The sequence below is a fragment of the Callithrix jacchus genome, chromosome 3 (genome assembly GCF_049354715.1).
Source record: "Callithrix jacchus isolate 240 chromosome 3, calJac240_pri, whole genome shotgun sequence".
Taxonomy (NCBI): domain Eukaryota; kingdom Metazoa; phylum Chordata; class Mammalia; order Primates; family Cebidae; genus Callithrix; species Callithrix jacchus.
In genome coordinates, this window is record NC_133504.1 from 154,221,876 (window position 1) to 154,240,990 (window position 19,115).

The 19,115-nt window shown below is 41.2% G+C and overlaps 1 protein-coding gene and 1 non-coding gene across 2 annotated transcripts in view; both read left to right on the forward strand.

Moving 5' to 3' along the window:
- Positions 1 to 19,115, forward strand: part of SMIM14 (small integral membrane protein 14) — a 92,140-nt gene that overhangs the window by 55,554 nt on the left and 17,471 nt on the right. Inside the window, exon 3 of the mRNA XM_035293867.3 lies at positions 7,496 to 7,544. Within this exon, the coding sequence (XP_035149758.1) occupies positions 7,496 to 7,544 (49 nt within the window). The remainder of the gene's footprint in view (positions 1 to 7,495; positions 7,545 to 19,115) is intronic.
- Positions 18,806 to 18,912, forward strand: LOC118152501 (U6 spliceosomal RNA). Its single transcript, XR_004741262.1, has one exon. It is a non-coding gene; the product is annotated as a U6 spliceosomal RNA (small nuclear RNA).

Sequence of the window (19,115 nt, forward strand, 5' to 3'; positions counted from 1 at the left end):
GGCTGGTCTTGAACTCGTGGACTCAAGCAATTTGCCCACCTAGGCCTCCCAAAGTGTTGGGGATTACTGGTGTGAGCCACTGCTCCTAGCCTCCTATTTATTGTCATTTTTTTTTTTTTTCTGAGACAGTGTCTTACTCTGTCACTCAGGCTGGAATGCAGTGGCGAGATCTTGGCTCACTGCAAACTCTACCTCCTGGGATCAAGCAATTCTCCTGCCTCAGCTTCCTGAGTAGCAGGAATTAGAGCTAATTTTTATATTTTTAGTCGAGACAGGGTTTCACCATGTTGGCCAGGCTGGTCTGGAACTCCTGATCTCAAGTGATCCACCTGCCTTGGTTTTCCAAAGTGCTGGGATTACAGTGTAAGCTACTGTGCCTGGCCAAGACCTTTTCATATTAAAAAAGAATCCACTTCCTCTGTTTTCTCTTATGAACTATTTGCTGCAAAGAAAAGAGCCAGTTAAATACAAGTTACAGGGGAAGCAAGAGCAATGCAGATACTGTAGGCAAAGTGATAATGAACTTTAGGTCTCAGAGGGTACTGTTCTTCCAGTATGTTGGTTATATAGTTTATCTAAGAAAAGACACTTGCTGGCATAGTGGCTCATGCCTGTAATCTTAACACTTTGGGAGGCCCAGGCAGGTAGATTGCTTGAGACCAGCAAGGACCAAAAATGGTGAAGCTCTCTCTACTAAAAATACAAAAACAGCCAGGTGTGATGGTGCACACCTGTGGCCCCAGCTGCTTGGGAGGCTGAGGATTGTCACTTGAGCTTGGAGTGGGTGTCGGGGTGGGTGGGGGTGCAAAGTTTCAGTGAGCCCAGATTGCACCACTGCCCTCCAGCCTGGGTGACAAGAGCAAGACCCTGTCTCGAAAAAAAAGAAATGAAAAAAAGAAGACACCTACTGACTTAAAGTTAACCAGTGGAAATCTCTCTCTCTCTCTGTGTGTGTGTGTGTGTGTGTGTGTGTGTGTGTGTGTGTGTATTTTAATTCTGGTGATTGTAAGAAGTTATGATAATGAAGTAGCCTGCAAAAACAAAAATGCTAATTCAGGTTCTGGTTAAAGTGAAGAGACAAATTGTATAAAACTCCATTGTTAAGTGAGCAATTCTGCTCATTAATAGAGGAGGAACTTAAACATTTGAATTTTAGAGGCAGAATATAAAATATTTAGGCATAAACTATTTAAAAAACATTTTGTCAGACAGTGTAGAGAAAAATGTACAATATAAACAATATTAAAATCCAAAATATCAAAGACTAAGGTCTTTTTAAGGCTTTTTTCTTCTTAAGCAGAAAGTCCAAATTGAAGATTAAAGATAAGTTCTAGAATGATGTACAATAAGTTATGCTCATTAGGAAGCACTAGAGTTCTGTTAAGATGTTTTCTTAATTAAGCAAATGATATTAGCTATAATATTGCAATGAAGTGAAAACATCTGATGGACCATGAGCTGAGTTCTTTATGTACATTAATATTTTATTTATATATTTATATCACTTAATCCTCACAGTGAATTTAAGGCTTGTAATAGGTTATATTTATCTTTTTCATAGTTTGAAACCTTGCCTTAGAAACAGACAGGATTTGAACCCAGATACCTCTGACTTTCTTTTTTCTTTTCTTCTCTTTTTTTTGTTTTGGTCAACCTCTGACTTTAAATGTTCTTTTTGGCTGGGTGCGATGTTTTATACCTGTAATCCCAGCACTTTGGGAGGCCAAGGTGAGAGTATCCGTTGAGCCTAGAAGTTTGAGAACAGCCTGGACAACATAGGGAGACTTTTTCTACAAAAATAAAAATTTAAAAACTGGGTGTGGTGGCATGCATCTGTAGTCCCAGTTACTCAGGAGGCTTGAGACGGGAGGATCATGTCAGCCTGCGAAGTCAAGGCTGAGGTGAGTTGTAATCACGCTGCTGCACTCTAGCCTAGGTGACAGAGTGAAACCCTGTCTCAAATAATAATAAAGCCACATACAAAATCTTTTTTTAACCACGTTTCTGTACCTCACTGTTTGCCAGTTCACTGGCAGCTCTGGTGAATGAGAAAAAAGGACATCTCGAAAGGATTTTTTTGTTCCTTGTAATTTTTTTTCAACTAATTTCCCCATTTAAGTTTCCTTATGGAAGCTACATCTGTCCACTTGTCATTAGAATCTTCTTTGATCTACATTTCTCCCTAAGTCCATGACTGCCAAGGCTTTTTTTTTTTTTTTTGAGACGGAGTTTTGCTCTGTTGCCCAGGCTGGAGTACAGTGACACAATCTTGGCTCACTGCAACCTCCATCTCCTGGGTTCAGGTGATTCTCCTGCCTCAGCCTCCCAAGCATCTGGGATTATGGCTACCTGAGCACCAGCGTACTCAGATGGTATAAAATTTTGTACACTGTAAAGTAGGAGGGGGTTATGGTTAAGAATTTAGAATTTGGAGGTAGTACTGGATTTAAGTTATTTAACCTCCCTCAAAACACAGTTTCTAGATTGGTAGAGGAGGAAAAATACCCTCCCGAAGTGGTTGTGAGGACCAAATAAGATAATAAATTAAAGTTTTCAGTATAGTATTTAGCATATAGCAAGTTGCCGAAATATTTGTTACAATTGCATGGCACACACACCCTGTGTTCTGTTACTTCATGAGGCTAAAGCAGTAGAATCACTTGAGTCCAGGAATTTGAGACCAGCTGGGGCAACATAGTGAGACCCTGTATCTAAAAAAAATAAAAATAAAAAAATTTTTTAATTGTTACAACAATTGCAATTATGTGGAAGTCTGCCTATTTGAAGAATAGAAAATAATACATAGTAATGACAATTGTATTAAGTCTGTGAGTAAATCCACATTAATTTCTTTTTTTTTGTTTTGTTTTTGAGACAGAGTCTCGCTCTGTTGCCCAGGCTGGAGTGCAGTGGCGCAGTCTCGGCTCATTGCAACCTCCACCTCTCAGGTTCAAGCAATTTTCCTGCCTCAGGCTCCCAAATAGCGGGGACTACAGGCGCCTGCCACCATGCCCAGCTAATTTTTGTATTTTTAGTAAAAGACAGGGTTTTACCATGTGGGCCAGGATGGTCTCAGTCTCTTGACCTCATTATCTGGCTGCCATGGCAGCACAAAGTGCTGGGATTATAGGCGTGAGCCACCTGCTCAGCCATCCACATTAATTTCTAAGTGTTCTGTAATATATTATATAATATAAATGATACATTATTTATAATAAGTGTTTTTAAAAATATGTAAGTTTTAACATTTTTGTTAAAATGTTTGTATTCAAATAGCTCAAATATTATATAATAAAAAAAATTCCTATTAGTATATCTTAGAGTTAGAGACAGTCAGAGAAATTACAACATCAAATTGTGACGATTTGAGCATTTATAGAGAGCATTTGGTTCTGAGGTTAACTAAATGCAGCAGCTAAGTAACATGTCTCAGATACCTCAACCACAGTGGTCTTTTGGTTCCTCAATACTGACTCACAGGCAGGGCACCTTGTCACCTAGGGCCCTCTTAGTCATGAAATGTGTCTACCCTTGATCTTTACTATCTTGTAAATAGCCCTTAAGTGTCACTGCCTCTGTCTACCTAATTTAAAGTGGATACTCAACTGCCCTTCTGTCATACCAAGCTATTTTCATTCTCTACATGGGTCTCTGACGTTTAAAAAGTATATGTGTTCATTCCAGAAGCTTTGTAGAAAGTGTTCGAGACCAGCCCAACATGGTGAAACCCCATCTCTTTTGAAAATACAAAAATTAGCCAGGCATGGTGGGGCATGCCTATAATCCCAACTACTCTTCGGGAGGCTGAGGCAGGAGAATCACTTGAACCTAGGAGCTGGAGGTTGCAGTGAGCTGACATTGTGCCACTGCACTCCAGCCTGGGTGACAGAATAAGACTCCATCTCAAAAAAAAAAAAAAAAAGTAGGCCAGGTATGGTGGCTCATGCCTATAATCCCAACATTTTGGGAGGCTGAGGCTGGTGGATCCCTTGAGCCCAGGAGTTCAAGACCAGCCTGGGTAACATAGCAAAACCCTGTCTCTACAAAAATACAAACAAACAAACAAACTAATTAATTAATTTAAAAAAAAATTGCCGATCTGGTGATGTGCACCTGTAGTTCAGCTACTCAGGAGGCTGAGGTAAGAGGATCACTTGAGTCAAGGAGGCAGAGATTGCAGTGAACCAAGATCAGGCTAGTGCATTCTACCCTGGGCAACAGAGCAAGACCCTATCTTAAATAAATAATAATAATGTGTAATTTTAGTAAGAGTTTTTGGCTTGACTCCTTAGAAGGGGTTAAGATATACCCCATATTTGTAAATTAAGATCTGGCTAGGCACAGTGAGTCATGCCTATATGTAATTCCAGCATTTTGGGAGGCTGAGGTGGGCAGACTGCTAGAGCTTAGGAGTTCAAGACCAGCCTGGGGAACATAGAGAGACCCAATCTCTATTTCATTAAAATTAATTTAAAAAAATACCTGTTTTCTTCACTGGGCTTAGTGGGCTTAGTGGCACATGCCTGTAATCTCAGCACTTTGGGAGGCAGAGGCCAGCAAATCGTTTGAGCACAGGAGTTCAGTACCAGCCTAGGCAATATGATAAAATCCCATTTCTACAAAAAATAAAAAAATATGGCAGGCACCTTTTGTCCCAGCTACTTGGGAGGCCGAGGCGGGAGGATTGCTTTGAGCTGTGATTGTGCCACTCATCTCCAGCCTGAGTAATAAAGTGAGACTCTGTCTCACAAAAAAAAAAAAAAAAAATCTGTTTTCTCATTTTAATTCAAACAAGACTTTTTTTGTTGTGTTTTTGTTTTGAGACAAGGTCCAGCCCCACCAGGCCTAGCTAATTTTCTATTTTTTTGTAGTGATGAGAGTTTCGCCATGTTGCTCAGGCTGGTCTCAAACTCCTAGGCTCAAGCAATCCTCCTACCTTGGCTTCCCAAACTGCTGGGATTACAGCCATGAGCCACTGTGCCCGGCTCCAAACAGGACTACTTTTAGTGGTATACACCAAAGCAAACCTGATCATCTTAGAGAATAATTTACAAAATGATTCATTTAGTTGTTACTTCTAATAATTGTTTAGTTGAGGTCATAATTTGTATGGCACAGTAATAAAAGCTAACATTTCTTGAGTAGTTACTGCATTTCCCATCTGTTATCCATATTAATTCTCACTAGTACTCTTAGATATATGTGATACTATCTCCCCTTTTACTAGAGGAGGAAACTGAAGCTTAGAGGTGTTCAATTACTTGCCCAAGGTCTTGAAACTCAGAAAGTTGCAGAACCAGACTTTAAATCTAGGCCCGTCACTCTGCAGAGCCATGCTGAACCAGCTAAAGACTACTGCACAATAGTTGCCATCCCAAACAATTGCAAGTTTGTGTTACTACTTTAATGGACAGGGTGTAGTTAGTAATGAGACTAAACTGGCAAGTTATATGCCCCGCATTCTCTTTACTGTTTATTCATCTCTATTTTAAAGTTTATGAGATTTTCATTTTTAAACATCCTTAAAGGCTTCAGTATGGGCTATATGCTCCTAAAAGGATGGCTTATAATATAGATAGATGGGCCTTTTCTTTTTTAATTTTCTCTTTAAAATTGATAATCACATGATTCTAAAATTATATAGAAAAACATTGACAAATTTAGCTCCTATTTGTGTCACTCTTCTCTACTCCCCCATCATAACTTCACTCCTTCTGGTAACTCCTTTTATTAGTTTTTTTTTAAAACAGAGACGGGGTTTCTCCATGTTGGTCAGGCTGGTCTCAAACTCCTGACCTCAGGTGATTCTCCCGCCTCGGCCTCTCAAAGTGCTGGGATTACAGGCGTTAGCCACTACATTTGGCCATTAGTTTCTTATCTAGCCAGTGACTGATTCTTTCTGCTCCCTTTCAGAGATGCATTTTCTACAAATAGAATCTTTTTTTTTTCTTTATCTGCTTCTGATTTTCAATGAGAAGAAAAATCTCTTTGACAAAGGTTTACTCTTAGTTCTCTACAATTTAGCACTTTTCCTTTGGGATGCCTAATTATATACTGGCAGCAAGAATTTGTGTCACAGGTGACTTTTTTTTAATTATTGAAATGGGTGGGCCAGGTGCAGTGGCTCATGCCTGTAATCCTAGGACTTTGGGAGGACGAGGCGGGCAGATCACAAGGTCAGGAGATCAAGACTATCCTGGCCAGCATGGTGAAACCCTGTCTCTACTAAAAATACAAAAAAATGTGCTGGCCGTGGTGGAGCACACATGTAGTCCCAGCTACTCGGGAGGCTGAGGCAGGAGAATTGCTTGAACCCAGGAGGCAGAGATTGCAGTGAGCCAGGGTTACACCACTACACTATAGCCTGGGCAACAGTGCGAGACTCCGTCTCAAAAAAAAAAAAAAAGAAAAGAAAAAGAAAAAAAGAAATGGGTGAATTGCAACAGATCACAATATATTTGAAAATTATTTGGGGTAGAGAAAAAAGTAGACAGCCTCTCAGTGTATTGTGTGTTTGTGTATGATGATTTTGAAGATACATTTTGTGACAGCATTCATTAAAAACCAAAACATGGGGCTGGGCGCAGTGGCTCATGCCTGTAATCTCAGCACTTTGGGAGGCCGAAGCGAGTAGGTTACCTGAGGCCAGGCGTTCAAGACCAGCCTGGCCAACATGGTGAAACCCTGTCTCTACTAAAAATGCATAAAATTAGCTGGGTGTGGTGGTGGGTGCCTGTAATCCCAGCTACTTGGGAGGCTGAGGCAGGAAAATCACTCGAACCCAGGAGGCAGAGGTTGCAGTGAGCTGAGATTGTGCCATTGCCCTCCAGCCTGGGCAACAAGAGTGAAACTCAAATGATAGTAATAATACTACAATAAAAATAACCAAAACATGGTTCATGACTAGACTGGTCAACATAGCAGGATCCCATCTCTACAAAATAATCTTTAAAAAATTACCCAGGCATGGTGGCACACACCTGTAATACCAGCTACTCAAGAGGCTTAGGCAGGAGGATTGCTTGAGCACAGGAATTTGAAGCTGCAGTGAGCTAGGGTTGCACCACTGCACTCCAGCCTAGGCAACATAGTGAGACCCTGTCTCAAAAAACAAAACAAAACTTTTTTTTTTTTTTAAGACAAGGTTTTACTGTGTCATCCAAGTTGGAGTCTGGTGGTTTTATCTTGGCTTACTGAAACCTCTGCCTCCTAGACTCAAGCGATCCTCTTGCCTCAGCCTCCCTAATAGCTGGGACTACAGACACACACCACCACACCTGGCTAATTTTTGCATTTTTTATAGACACAGATTCTTGCTCTGTTGCCCAGGCTAGTCTCGAATGCCTGAGCTCAAGCAATCTACCTGCCTCAGTTTCCAAAAGTGCTGGATCACAGGTGTGAGCCACCTCGCCTGGCCAAAACATGATCTTTCTAGTAATTGTTGTCCACTTTTGTTTAAGTCTAATAGCTAACTTTCCTTTGTTTTTCATTGCAGTTACGGCAGTCCCAGTCCTACTGCACAGACACAGAATGTCTTCAGGAATGTAAGTACCACTGGGACAGGAAGAGGGATGACTTTGGGGGTGGAATTAGAGGCCAGATGCCTGTGAATATTTGTCAGAAATTATTCTTAACATTGCCTGTTCTGGTGGTTACAACAACAAAAAAGAATAACAAATACGCACAAAAGAAAGAAATTATTCTCATAGTTTGCTCTTTAATAAGGAAATGGTTCTCAGTATGTATTTGCTACTTGACTATTTTATTTTTTAAGTTAAAAATTTTTTTCATGCCTCAAAAACCCTGTTTATTGCAAAAATTATAAAATAAGGAAAAAAAAAAAAGGACTGGGTGCAGTGGCTCACACCTATAATCCCAGCACTTTGGGAAACTGAGGTTGGCAGATCACTTGAGTCCAGGAGTTCGAGATCACCCTGGGCAATGTGGGGAAACCCTGTCTCTACAAAAAATACAAAAATTAGGGGAGCGTGGCTGTGCATGCCTACAGCCCCAGCTATTCTAGAGGCTGAGGGGGGAGAATCACCTGAATGGGGGGAGGTTGAGGCTGCGTTGAACTGTGATCACACCATTGCACTCAGAGTAAGACCCTGTCTCAAAAAAAAAAAAAAAGGAAAAAGAAGAACTTCCAGAATACTTAAAGATTACCACTGTTGAGAAATTCGAGTATATCCTAGTCTTTTTTCTTGGCAAATATTTCTGTAATAGGGCACTTTGGGCAGGTGTAACTGGAACATCAAAGCTCCTTGCACAAACCATTCACCCTCTTCCTAGGATCTATTTGCATCTGGTAGAAAGCTTGAGAATTTTTTTTTTTTTTTTTTTAAGAGACAGTATCTTGCTTTGTACCCCATGCTGAGTGCAGTGGTGCAATCATGGCTCACTGCAGCCTTGACCTCCCAGGCTCAAGTGATCCAGTACAACAGGCATATACCACCATGCACGGATAATTTTTTAGAATTTTTTGTAGACTCAAGGTCTTCCCATGTCACTTACCCGGGTCTCAAACTCCTGGGGTCAAGTGATCCTCCTGCCGTGGCCTCCCAAAGTGCTGGAATTACAGGCGTGAGCCACCATGCCCAGCCACTTGAGAACTTCTTAGTGGAGGAGGCCATTCTTTCCCATGTGTGGAAACTTTGGGTGCCTGTGGAGTTCATTCCTTTGGTTCTGACATTCACATGCCCATCAGGGAATCTGGAAGCAGAGAAGCTTCTCCACATGGCTTTGTGGGCAGTAGCAATGGTAAAGTGAGAAGTAGTAGGAAGATGGATCCTGCATGGTGTATGTAGGTGACAGACTTGGTGGCCATTATGTGACACATCTTTTTTCAGGATTCTCAAATATTTTGAGAGATGCTTTAAGGGGAACTAGTAGAATAGTATTTAAACCATTCCTGTCTTGTACCAGAAGAAGAAGGAAAGTATGACATTCATAGGATGGTGAGGCCTGGCATAATTAGATGTCATATAAACTTACAGAAATGGGATCACACGGCATGTGTTACTTTTCACTACTTATCAAATATCAACATATATTTATCTTACTATTTATTGAGCCAGGCATGGTGGCATGCTCCTGTAGACCCAGCTACTTGGGAGACTGAAGCAGAAGGATCACTTGAGCCCAGAAGTTTGAGGCTGCAGTGAGCTGTGATCATGCCACTGCACTCCAGCCTGGATGACAAAGTGAGATGCAGTCTCAAAAAAAAAAATTATTGATGAAATGATTCATTGTGGGGGAGTACCAGTGTGTAAATGGTTTCCTTTTACTGGAATCACGTTGCGGATAAATTTTTTGCTATTATAAACAACACTTGAACAAACTTTCTTTGTGTGCATGTGTTGGGGAGGACAAATAATTTTTTCTTCAACCTCAGAGTTCTTTGCTGAGACCCCCTATAATCAAGGACAGATTGTGGGGCGCAGTGGCTCATGCCTGTAATCCCAGCACTTTGGGAGGCCAAGGCAGGCAGTCACCTGAGGTTGGGAGTTCCAGACCAGCCTGACCAACATGGAGAAACGCCATCTCTACTAAAAATACAAAATTAGCAGGGTGTGGTGGTTCATGCCTATAATCCCAGCTGTGTGGGAGGCTGAGGCAGAAGAATTGCTTGAACCCGGGAGGCGAGGTTGTGGTGAGCCAAGATCATGCCATTGCACTCCAGCCTGGGCAACAAGAGTGAAACTCCATCTCAAAAAAAAAAAAAAACCAAAACAAAAAAACAAAAGACAGATTGACAAGGGAAAAGCAAGTTTATTAATGTGTGTGGCATACATCACATGGGAGAAACTTCAATGCAAAGTAACTCAAAGCAATGGCTCACATGCTACATATGGCTTATGTAGCATTTTCGACAAGGAACAATACATTTGTGGAAAAAGGGCAGAACACAGAAAAGAGATTTTAGGCTTCCAAGGATAGGAAACTGGGAAGGTAAATATTTGGGAGGAAACTAATGGAGTAAGATTTGTTTGTAGACTCCTCTGGTGCTGTCTCTGGGTCATTAAGTCTATAGAGTTGTGTGTAAAGGAGAAGCTGTATTTTACATTTAGGCAAAAAGGAGCGGGGAATAGAAAGAGCTTTTCTTCTGTTTGCTACTTACTAATTGTCTACGGCTCAAAAATAATTTCTTTTTTCTTTTTTTTTTTTTTTTTTGAGACAGATTCTTGCTCTGTCTCCCAGGCTAGAGTGCAGTGGCGCAATCTCAGCTCACTGCAACCTCTGCCTCCCGGGTTCAAGCAATTCTAATGCCTCAAACCTCCCAAGTAGCTGGGATTACAGGCATGAGTCACCATGTCTGGTCTCTCAGAAATAATTTATATGTCAAAGATGCATATTGTGGAGTGATATGTTCTGGTTTTCTTCACACATTTTAAGGCTATTTACATATTGCCAAATTGCATTTATTAGTAGGATAGTTGCTGATATGTAACATCTCTGAAGCAGAACTGCCTGTTTATTATGTATATGAAATTAAAACAATACACAGTAAGGTAATTATAAAGAGGTTTATTATACATTATGATTTTTATTACTTTGTGAACTGGGTGTCCCATCAAATTCTGCAGATGTAACAACTTAGAGAAGTAGGAGCTAGTACAGTGTCTAGGTTAAAGTAGAAATTTTGTTGGAATCTAGTCTATTTGGGCAATATATATGCCTTCAAGACAAGAAAGGAATAGAAATGTGCATGTGTTAGGACAATGGGTGGTGGTTCCCTCACTCCAGACTTCCTTATGTTACTTCTCCAGTAGAATTCCTCAATCTACAGTGTACAGTTCAAATATTTGCTTCAACAGGTAAAGCTAAAACGTGTTTTCCTATTGCACCTCCCCATGGGAAAACAAGTGCTTATTACATGTGTGGCATTTGTGACTCTTGAACCAGCCCCACCTATATCCAAATATACTCTTATTCCTGTGGGTAAAATGAAAGGTGAAAGAAAGAGTTTGAACATTCATTTAGGAATATTGCCAAGTTTTTCTTTCCTCTCAGTTCTTTTAGAAGTTGGTAAAAATCCTTTCTGAGAGCTAGGCTTTAAAATGGTTGAACAATAGTTTCCAATGGGGGATAGAATTATTTTTCTTATATTCTAAATTTTCTCTAGTGAGTTTATACTTTTCTCTTAAAATAATAAAACAGGCTGGGCACAGTGACTCACCCCTGTAATCCCATCACTTTGGGAGGCCAAGGTGGGTGGATCATGAGGTCAAGAGATGGAGAATATCCTGGCCAACATGGTGAAAATCCTTCTGTATAAAAAAAAATACAATAATTAGCTGAGCATGGCGGTGTGCGCCTGTAATCCCAGCTACTCAGGAGGCTGAGGCAGGAGAATCTCTTGAACCTGTGAGGCAGAGTTTGCAGTGAGCGGAGCATGCCACTGCCCTCCAGCCTGGCGACAGAGACTCAGTCTCAAAAAAAAAAAATAATAAAATACATATTTTGTAGCTGTCTTTATATTTAGATACACGTGTTACTGTTCAGTTGGAAAAAAAATATTTTTTTCTTTTTTTTTCCCACTGAAACAAATGTGTCATTTTTAAAAATTGGTTTTTTATTTAAATATGTGTTTTAGGATTGTGGGAATTTGAGGTTTCATAAAAATCGACGTAGGCCTTGAGGCTGGGCGCGGTGGCTCATGCCTGTAATCCCAGCACTTTGGGAGGCCAAGGCAGGTGGATCACAAGGCCAGGAGATGGAGACCAGCCTGGCTAACATAGTGAAACCCTATCTCTACTAAAAATACAAAACATTAGCCAGGCATGGTGGCCTATAGTCCCAGCTATTCAGGAGGCTGAGGCAGGAGAATTGCTTGAACCTCCGAGGTGGAGGTTGCAGTGAACTGAGATCACTGGGCAACAGAGCAAGACTCTGTCTCAATAAATAAATAGCCTTGAAGAAATAATATGTTTTATTCTCCTCTCCTGACTTGATTTTTAAACTGGTTGCTTTCGTTCATTTCTGCCTTTTATTTCTGTAGTTCTATTTTGTATATATTCCATTGTTTTATTGTTTTACACTTCCCCTTTTAACAGTTGTTACCCCATCTATGCAACAATCTTGCATGTTCTTCACATGTACTCCAAAACCTAAAATGCAATAAAAAATAAATAAATAAAACAGTTGTTACCCCATTATTTTAGAACAATGTGTAATCATTATGGTATCAGAAAGATCATTTATTCATTTAGTCATAGAAGCAGCTGCTAGGTAGATTCAATATTGTTAAACCACAGACCAAAGAGTAAATGATGGAGAAATATGTTTGTGTTCTTTTTTGAGTTGGAGTGTTGCTCTGTCACCGAGGCTGGAAAATAGTGGCGCAATCTCAGCCCACTGCAACTTCCGTCTCTTGGGCTCAAGCAATTCTTCTGCCTCAGCCTCCCAAGTAGCCAGATTGCATTACCACACCTGGCACATTTTTTGTATTTTTAGTAGAGATGGGGTTTCACCACGTTGGCCAGGCTGGTCTTGAACTCCTGACCTCAAGTGATCCATGCACCTCCGCCTCCCAAAGTACTGGGATTACAGGCATGAGCTATCATGCCCAGCCTATATGTTCTTATTTATGGAATCTATTTGGGCTTTGGCATTTGGAACTGAATAGGGTTTGGGGTGTTTTTGTTTGTTTCTGTTTTGAGACAGGGTCTCACTTTGTCACCCAGGCTTGAGTGCTCACTGAAGCCTTGACCTTCCAGGCTCAAGCAATCCTCCCACCTCAGCCTCCTGAGTAGCTGGGACTACAGGAGTGCACCACCATGCCCGGTTAATTTTTGTATTTTTTTGTAGAGATGGGGTTTCACGTGTTGCCCAGGCTGGTCTCGAACTCCTGAACTCAAGTAGTCCACTGACCTTGGCCTCCCAAAGTGCTGACATTATAGGCACGAGCTGCCACACCTGGCCTATTTTTAGTACTTAGGATACAATTCTTAGCCTTTTGCTTATTCCTGATAAAGTTATAATCAGAGAAATTATCTAGTTTCAACCTTTAATAATTCAATCTTTTCCATATTTATTCCATCTTCATTATTTTTCCTCATGTTGCATTGCAGCTTTCTATCTGCCGTCTTCTTTCTCAGTGCCTCTGTACCCTGACCTCTTACTTTTTAACCTTGGACTGCTCCAGTACTCAGCCCCTGGATCATTTCCCTTTCTATACACTCACTCGCTTGGTGATCTCATCTGGTCTCATGGCTCATTGTGTGTATGCTGATGACTGTTTTTTGGGCATTTCCACTAGGATATTGCATAAGGTGCATGAGATATCATCTCAAACTCAACATCTTCAGAATTCCTGCTCCTCTCAGATCCTTCCTGTAACAGTTCATGGCAGTTCTGTCCTGAGATTCATCCTTGGCTTCTCTTTTTCTCACACTGTCATCTATTCTCTACCCTTCTTACAATCCCACTGCCTCCTTCTGTTCTAGGCCACCATCGTCTTGTATGTTAATAGATTATTGCAGTAGGTTCTTTTTGTTTTTGTTTTTGCTTTTTTTGAGATGGAGTCTCACTCTGTTGCCAGGCTGGAGTGCAGTGGCGCTATCTTGGCTCACTGCAACCTCTGCCTTCTGGGTTCAAGTGATCCTCCTGCCTCAGCCTCCTGAGTAGCTGGGACTACAGGTGCATGCTGCCACACCTAGTTAATTTTTTGTATTTTTAGTAGAGATGGGGTTTTACCATGTTGGCTAGGATGGTCTCTATCTGTTGACCTCTTGATCTGCCCGCCTCGGCCTCTCAAAGTGCTGGGATTACAGGTGTGGGTCACTGCGCCCGACCATGCAATAGATTCTTAGCAGTCAATATTAGTTGGTTTTCATCTGCTGATAAAAACATACCTGAGACAGGGCAATTTACAAAAGAAAAGGGTTTATTGGACTTACAGTTCCACATGTCTGAGGAGGCATCACAATCGGCAGAAGGTGAAAGGCACATCTTACGTGGTGGCAGATGAGAGAGCTTGTACAGGGAAACTCCCCTTTTAAAAACCAACAGATCTCATGAGATTTATTCATTATCATGAGAACAGTTCAGGAAAGACCCACCCTCATAATTCAATCACTTCCCACCAGGTTCCTTCCACAACACATGGGAATTGTGGGAGTTACGATTCAAGATGAAATTTGGGTGGGACACAGCCAAACCATATCACTGTCTTTCTGTTTCTCCATTTTCAAAACAACAGCTAGAGTGGTTCTGTCAAAATGAGAGTTCAATATTATCTCCATTTTGCTCAAAACTCTTCAGTGGTGGCTGGGTGCAGTGGCTAACATTTGTAATCCCATTTTAGGAGCCAAAGCAGGCAGATCACTTGGGCTCAGGAATTTAAGATCAGTGCGGACAACATGTTGAAATCCTGTCTTTACAAAAAATACAAAACTTAGCTAGGTGTGGTGGCCTCTGCCCCATGCCCCAGCTATTCTAGATGCTGAGTTGTAAGGATCACTTGAGACTAGGAGGTTGAGGCTGCAGTGAGTTGTTATCAAGCCACTGTACACCAACCGGGGTGACAGAGTAAGACCCTGTCTTAAAAAAAAAAAAAAAAACCCTCTTTAGTGGTTTTTAAATTTAATATGTAATAGAAGCCAAGGTCTTTATTATGACCTATAAAGCCAACACGATCTGAATCCTGTTACTCTTCTGATTTAATATTTTTCTTTTCTTTTTTTGGAGACAAAATCTTGCTCTGTTGCCCAGGCTGGAGTGAAGTGGTAGTCATGATTCACTGCAACCTCAATCCCTAGGGCTCAAGCGATCCTCCCACCTCAGCCTCCTGAGTAGCTGGGACTACAGATGTGTGCCACCACCACACCTGCTGATTTTTTTTGTAGAGCTAGGATCTCACTATGTTACCCAGGCTGGTCTTGAACTCCTGGCCTCAAATGATTCTCCCACCTCAGCTTCCCAAAATGCTGAGATTATAGGTGTGAGCCACCGCACCCAGCCTAATCTTTTTCTTGCATCCGACGTCACTATACCACCAATCCCAGGTCACTCCACTTCAGCCACATTGGCCTCCGTGAACATCCCACAGGAATACTCACTGTTCCTTCTGCCTGAAATGTGCTTCTTTCAGATAACCTCACAACTCACACCCTCACTTTCTTTACATCTTGACTACAGAGTGGTTTCTTAGTGAGGCCTCCCTTAGCCCCCTGATGAAAATGTCATTTATTTCTCTTTTTAATAGAATCCTTTAAACAAAAGAGAGGATACTTTCCATTCAGGTTATATTTCTCTAGAGAACACTAATCTGAAATTATGCCATGGTGCACCCTCGCAGAACACAGTAAGAAAGTATAGGTTGGGCCGGGGGCAGTGTCTCAGGCCTGTAATCCCAGCACTTTGGGAGGCTGAGGTGGGTGGATCACGAGGTCAGGAGATTGAGACCATACTGGCCAACAAGGTGAAACCCTGTCTCTATTAAAATACAAAAAATTAGTCAGGCGTGGTGGCGTGCACCTATAGTCCCAGCTACTGGGGAGGCTGAGGCAGGCAAATCGCTTGAACCTGGGAGGCGGAGGTTGCAGTGAGTCAAGATCACGCCACTGCACTCCAGCCTGGCGACAGAACAAGATTCCATCTTAAAAGTAAGTATAGGTTGAATATCCCTTATTTGAAATGCTTGGAGCCAGAAGTGTATTCAGTTTCAGACTTTTTGAGATTCATCTACCAGTTGACTGTCCCTAACCTGAAAATGTGAAATGTTCTGATAAGCATTTCTTTTTTTTTTTCTCATTATTATTTTTTAAACACCACCTCTCAGCAGGAGCAATAAGCATTTCTTTTGAGCATGATATCAGCTCTCAAAGAGTTTTGGATTTTGGAGCATTCCGAATTTTTAGATTAGGAATACTTAGCCTGTAGTAGAGTAACAGATCTACATTAGGGAATGATAGAGATCACCCTTGACTAAGCTTGAAAACTGGTAGCTCTGCTTAGGATAATGTAATGACTGAATAGGACCAAAGCTTACAGGGTCAGAATGTACTGGCGTATTGTGCACTTTCACTGCTTTCTATTTTCACTTTCCCCAGTAGAAACCTATGTAAGTTTATACAAATAATCTCTCAGGATCTGCCAGCTCTTAGAGCATCTGTCTTCTTGGTGTCCAGCTAAGTTAATGGCTTCATTGTGAATATTCCATTTGGCATTTTATTTGTGATATCCCTTACCATCAACTCTACGCATGTTTGCTTGTAACCAAAAACTTAATGCATAAGCAAAATAGGAAATGCTGTATTTTGGTGTACAAAGTCCCTCTACATTGTTATGATTTGATATATTTCCAGGCCATAAAGTAGAAAATACTTAACTTCTTAAGGTAAATAATATACAGGGAGTTCCTAGAGAGGGAACAGATTTTATGTTCCCTGTGTGATTGTGCTCCTTAAACATTATCACATTGAAAACCGTGGTAGCCAGTCCATTTAAAGGCCCATTCACCTCCTTACACTGCTCCTATGCCAGGCACGGTGGCTCACACCTGTAATCCCAAGTGCTTTGGGAGGCTGAGGTGAAAAGATCACTTGAGGCCAGGAGTTGAGACCAGCCTGGGGAACATCTGAGATCCCATCTTTACAAAAAATTATAAAACTAGCTAGACATGGTGGGTGCATACCTGTGGTCCCAGCTACTCAGGAGGCTGAGGCAAAAGGATCCCGTGAGCCCAGGAGTTCAAGGTTGCAGTGAGCTGCGATCACACCCCTGCACTCTAACCTAGGTACAGACTGAGACCCCGTCTCAGAAGGAAAAAAGCTGCTCCTGATGTTTCTGTTTACCAGCTGCACGCAGTGTCAGGGAGTGTGAGTAGGCCAGTCTAACTCTGGTTTTCCTGTGCTCTGAGACTTTCTAAAGAGTGAGTCTTGTCATAAGATATGTAAATAATCACAGAAAGCCTGTAGTGACCCCCTTCATTCTCTGTCCCTAAATATTTCAAGGACTCTAAGTTCAGATACCTAGTGTTTTCAAACCCAAGATATTTTAGGCTAACTTTTTTGTTTAATTCTATTTACTTTTTACATATGGTTCAAAAATCAAGAAGTTAATTAGCGTACAGTGAAGAGTTGTCTTGCCTCATATTCTCCCAACTTCCCAGATCCTTGGCCTTCTCTGTATCTTTCCAGAGTTTCTTTTTACATGTACAAGCAAATATAAATATCAATTATTTGTCTTCCTTTTTTTTTTTTTTTTTTTTTTTTGAGCTGGTGTCTTGCCGTGTCACCCAGGCTGGAGTACAGTGGTGCCATCTTGGCTCACTGCAACCTCTGCCTCCCAAATTCAAGGGATTCTCCTGTCTCAGCCTCCCGAGTAGCTGGGCTTACAGGCACGAGCATGACACCTGGCAAATTCCTGGCTAATTTTTGTATTTTTAATAGAGATGGGATTTTACCATGTGACCAAGCTGGTCTCAAACTCCTGACCTCAAGTGATCTGCCTGCCTTGGCCTCCCAAAGTGCTGGGATAACAGGTATGAGCCACCATGCCGGGCCTCCTTGTCTTGCCTTTTTTAGACACCATTCTTCACCTGCTTTTTTTTTTTTTTTTAATCAAAAAAAGCATACCTCATAGACACTTCTCTCACAAATGTTTTACAGCTTTATGTTATTCCATTGTATAGAATGGAATGTTATAATTTATGTATTAATCAGGCACTGTTGGCAGACATTTAGGTTTGTTTCTAATTTTTTGTTAATAATCTTGCATGCTATGCCCATGTGATAGTACATTCCAAAGCCCATCTTAATTTCATGGGACTACTGTAAACACAAAACGACTGGCTATGACCAAGAGGTTCTACTTTAATTGGTTCATCTAGTATCCTATTCTGAGATGGGCGTTGAGTTACTGGAGAATAAGAGAAAATAATGTTATCAAACCTTGGAGGTCAGGAAAACTGTTTCCATTTAGCTTTTTAAGTAGAGCAATTCTCCTACATACTGTTATCCTTCAGAAATTTTAGAGGCATCCTTCACTAATTGTTTTTCCTCCTCCTCCCCCACCAGTCCAGTTAGTCACCACGTGTTGTGATCCTTCCATCCTGTTACCAGTTGTATTTGTCTGTTTTCTGTTCCTACTTCTGTATCGTATTCAGCCTAGTTATTCACACCAGGATCTGTCTGCACTCCATCTTTTCTGTGCTCTAATTGATCCTAACACTGGTAATGGATAATGGTAATGGGTTTTTGTTTTGTTTTTTTGAGGTAGAGTCTTGCTTTGTCACCCAGGCTAAAGTGCAGTGGTGCGATCTCGGCTTACTGCAACCTCCGCCTCCCAGATTTAAGTGATTCTCCTGCCTCCACCTCCTGAGTAGCTGGGATTACAGGTCTGTGCCACCACACTGGCTGATTTTTGTATTTTTAGTAGAGGTGGGGTTCATTATGTTGGCCAGGCCGGTCTTGAACTCCTGACCTCAGGTGATCCACCTACCTCAGCCTCCCAAAGTTAATGGATAATGTTTATTGACTGCCTGCTGTGTTCTAGGCACTTTGCCATTTGTCATGTATTGACCATTTCAATCCTCATAACTGCTCTGAGATAATGGAACTATTTCCACTTCACTGGTAAAGAAACAGAGGCTCAGGGATTTTATATCTAAGAGGTGGTACAGTCAAAGAGAGATGGGAATGCGTTCCTTCAAACTAGAAACGCCGCACTGGTCAAGAGAAGGCAGAGGAAAAAGTGGGTGGAGGAGATGGAGATTTTTATGGAAGAGGGATATAGGATATAGGTGAATAAACGAAGTTAATTGTAAGAACATGCCAGACAGGGAAATAATGAGTAAGCCGTGCTCGCTTCAGCAGCACATATACTAAAATGGGACCGATACAGAGAAGATTAGCATGGCCCCTGTGCAAGGATGATATGCAAATTTGTGCAGTGTTCCATATTTAAATATATATACATATATATATGGAAAAAAGATAAAAATAAAAAAATAATGAGTAACCCAAGAAGACTGAATTTTGCATAGTTGGCAAATGCTGCCAGACAAGTTCACATTGAAATGTTGCATCAGTTCATTTGGAAAGCTTTTAAAAAATATTGTTGGTTCCTAATCCCACCCCAAAGCTGCTTCTGAATCAAATGGTCTTATT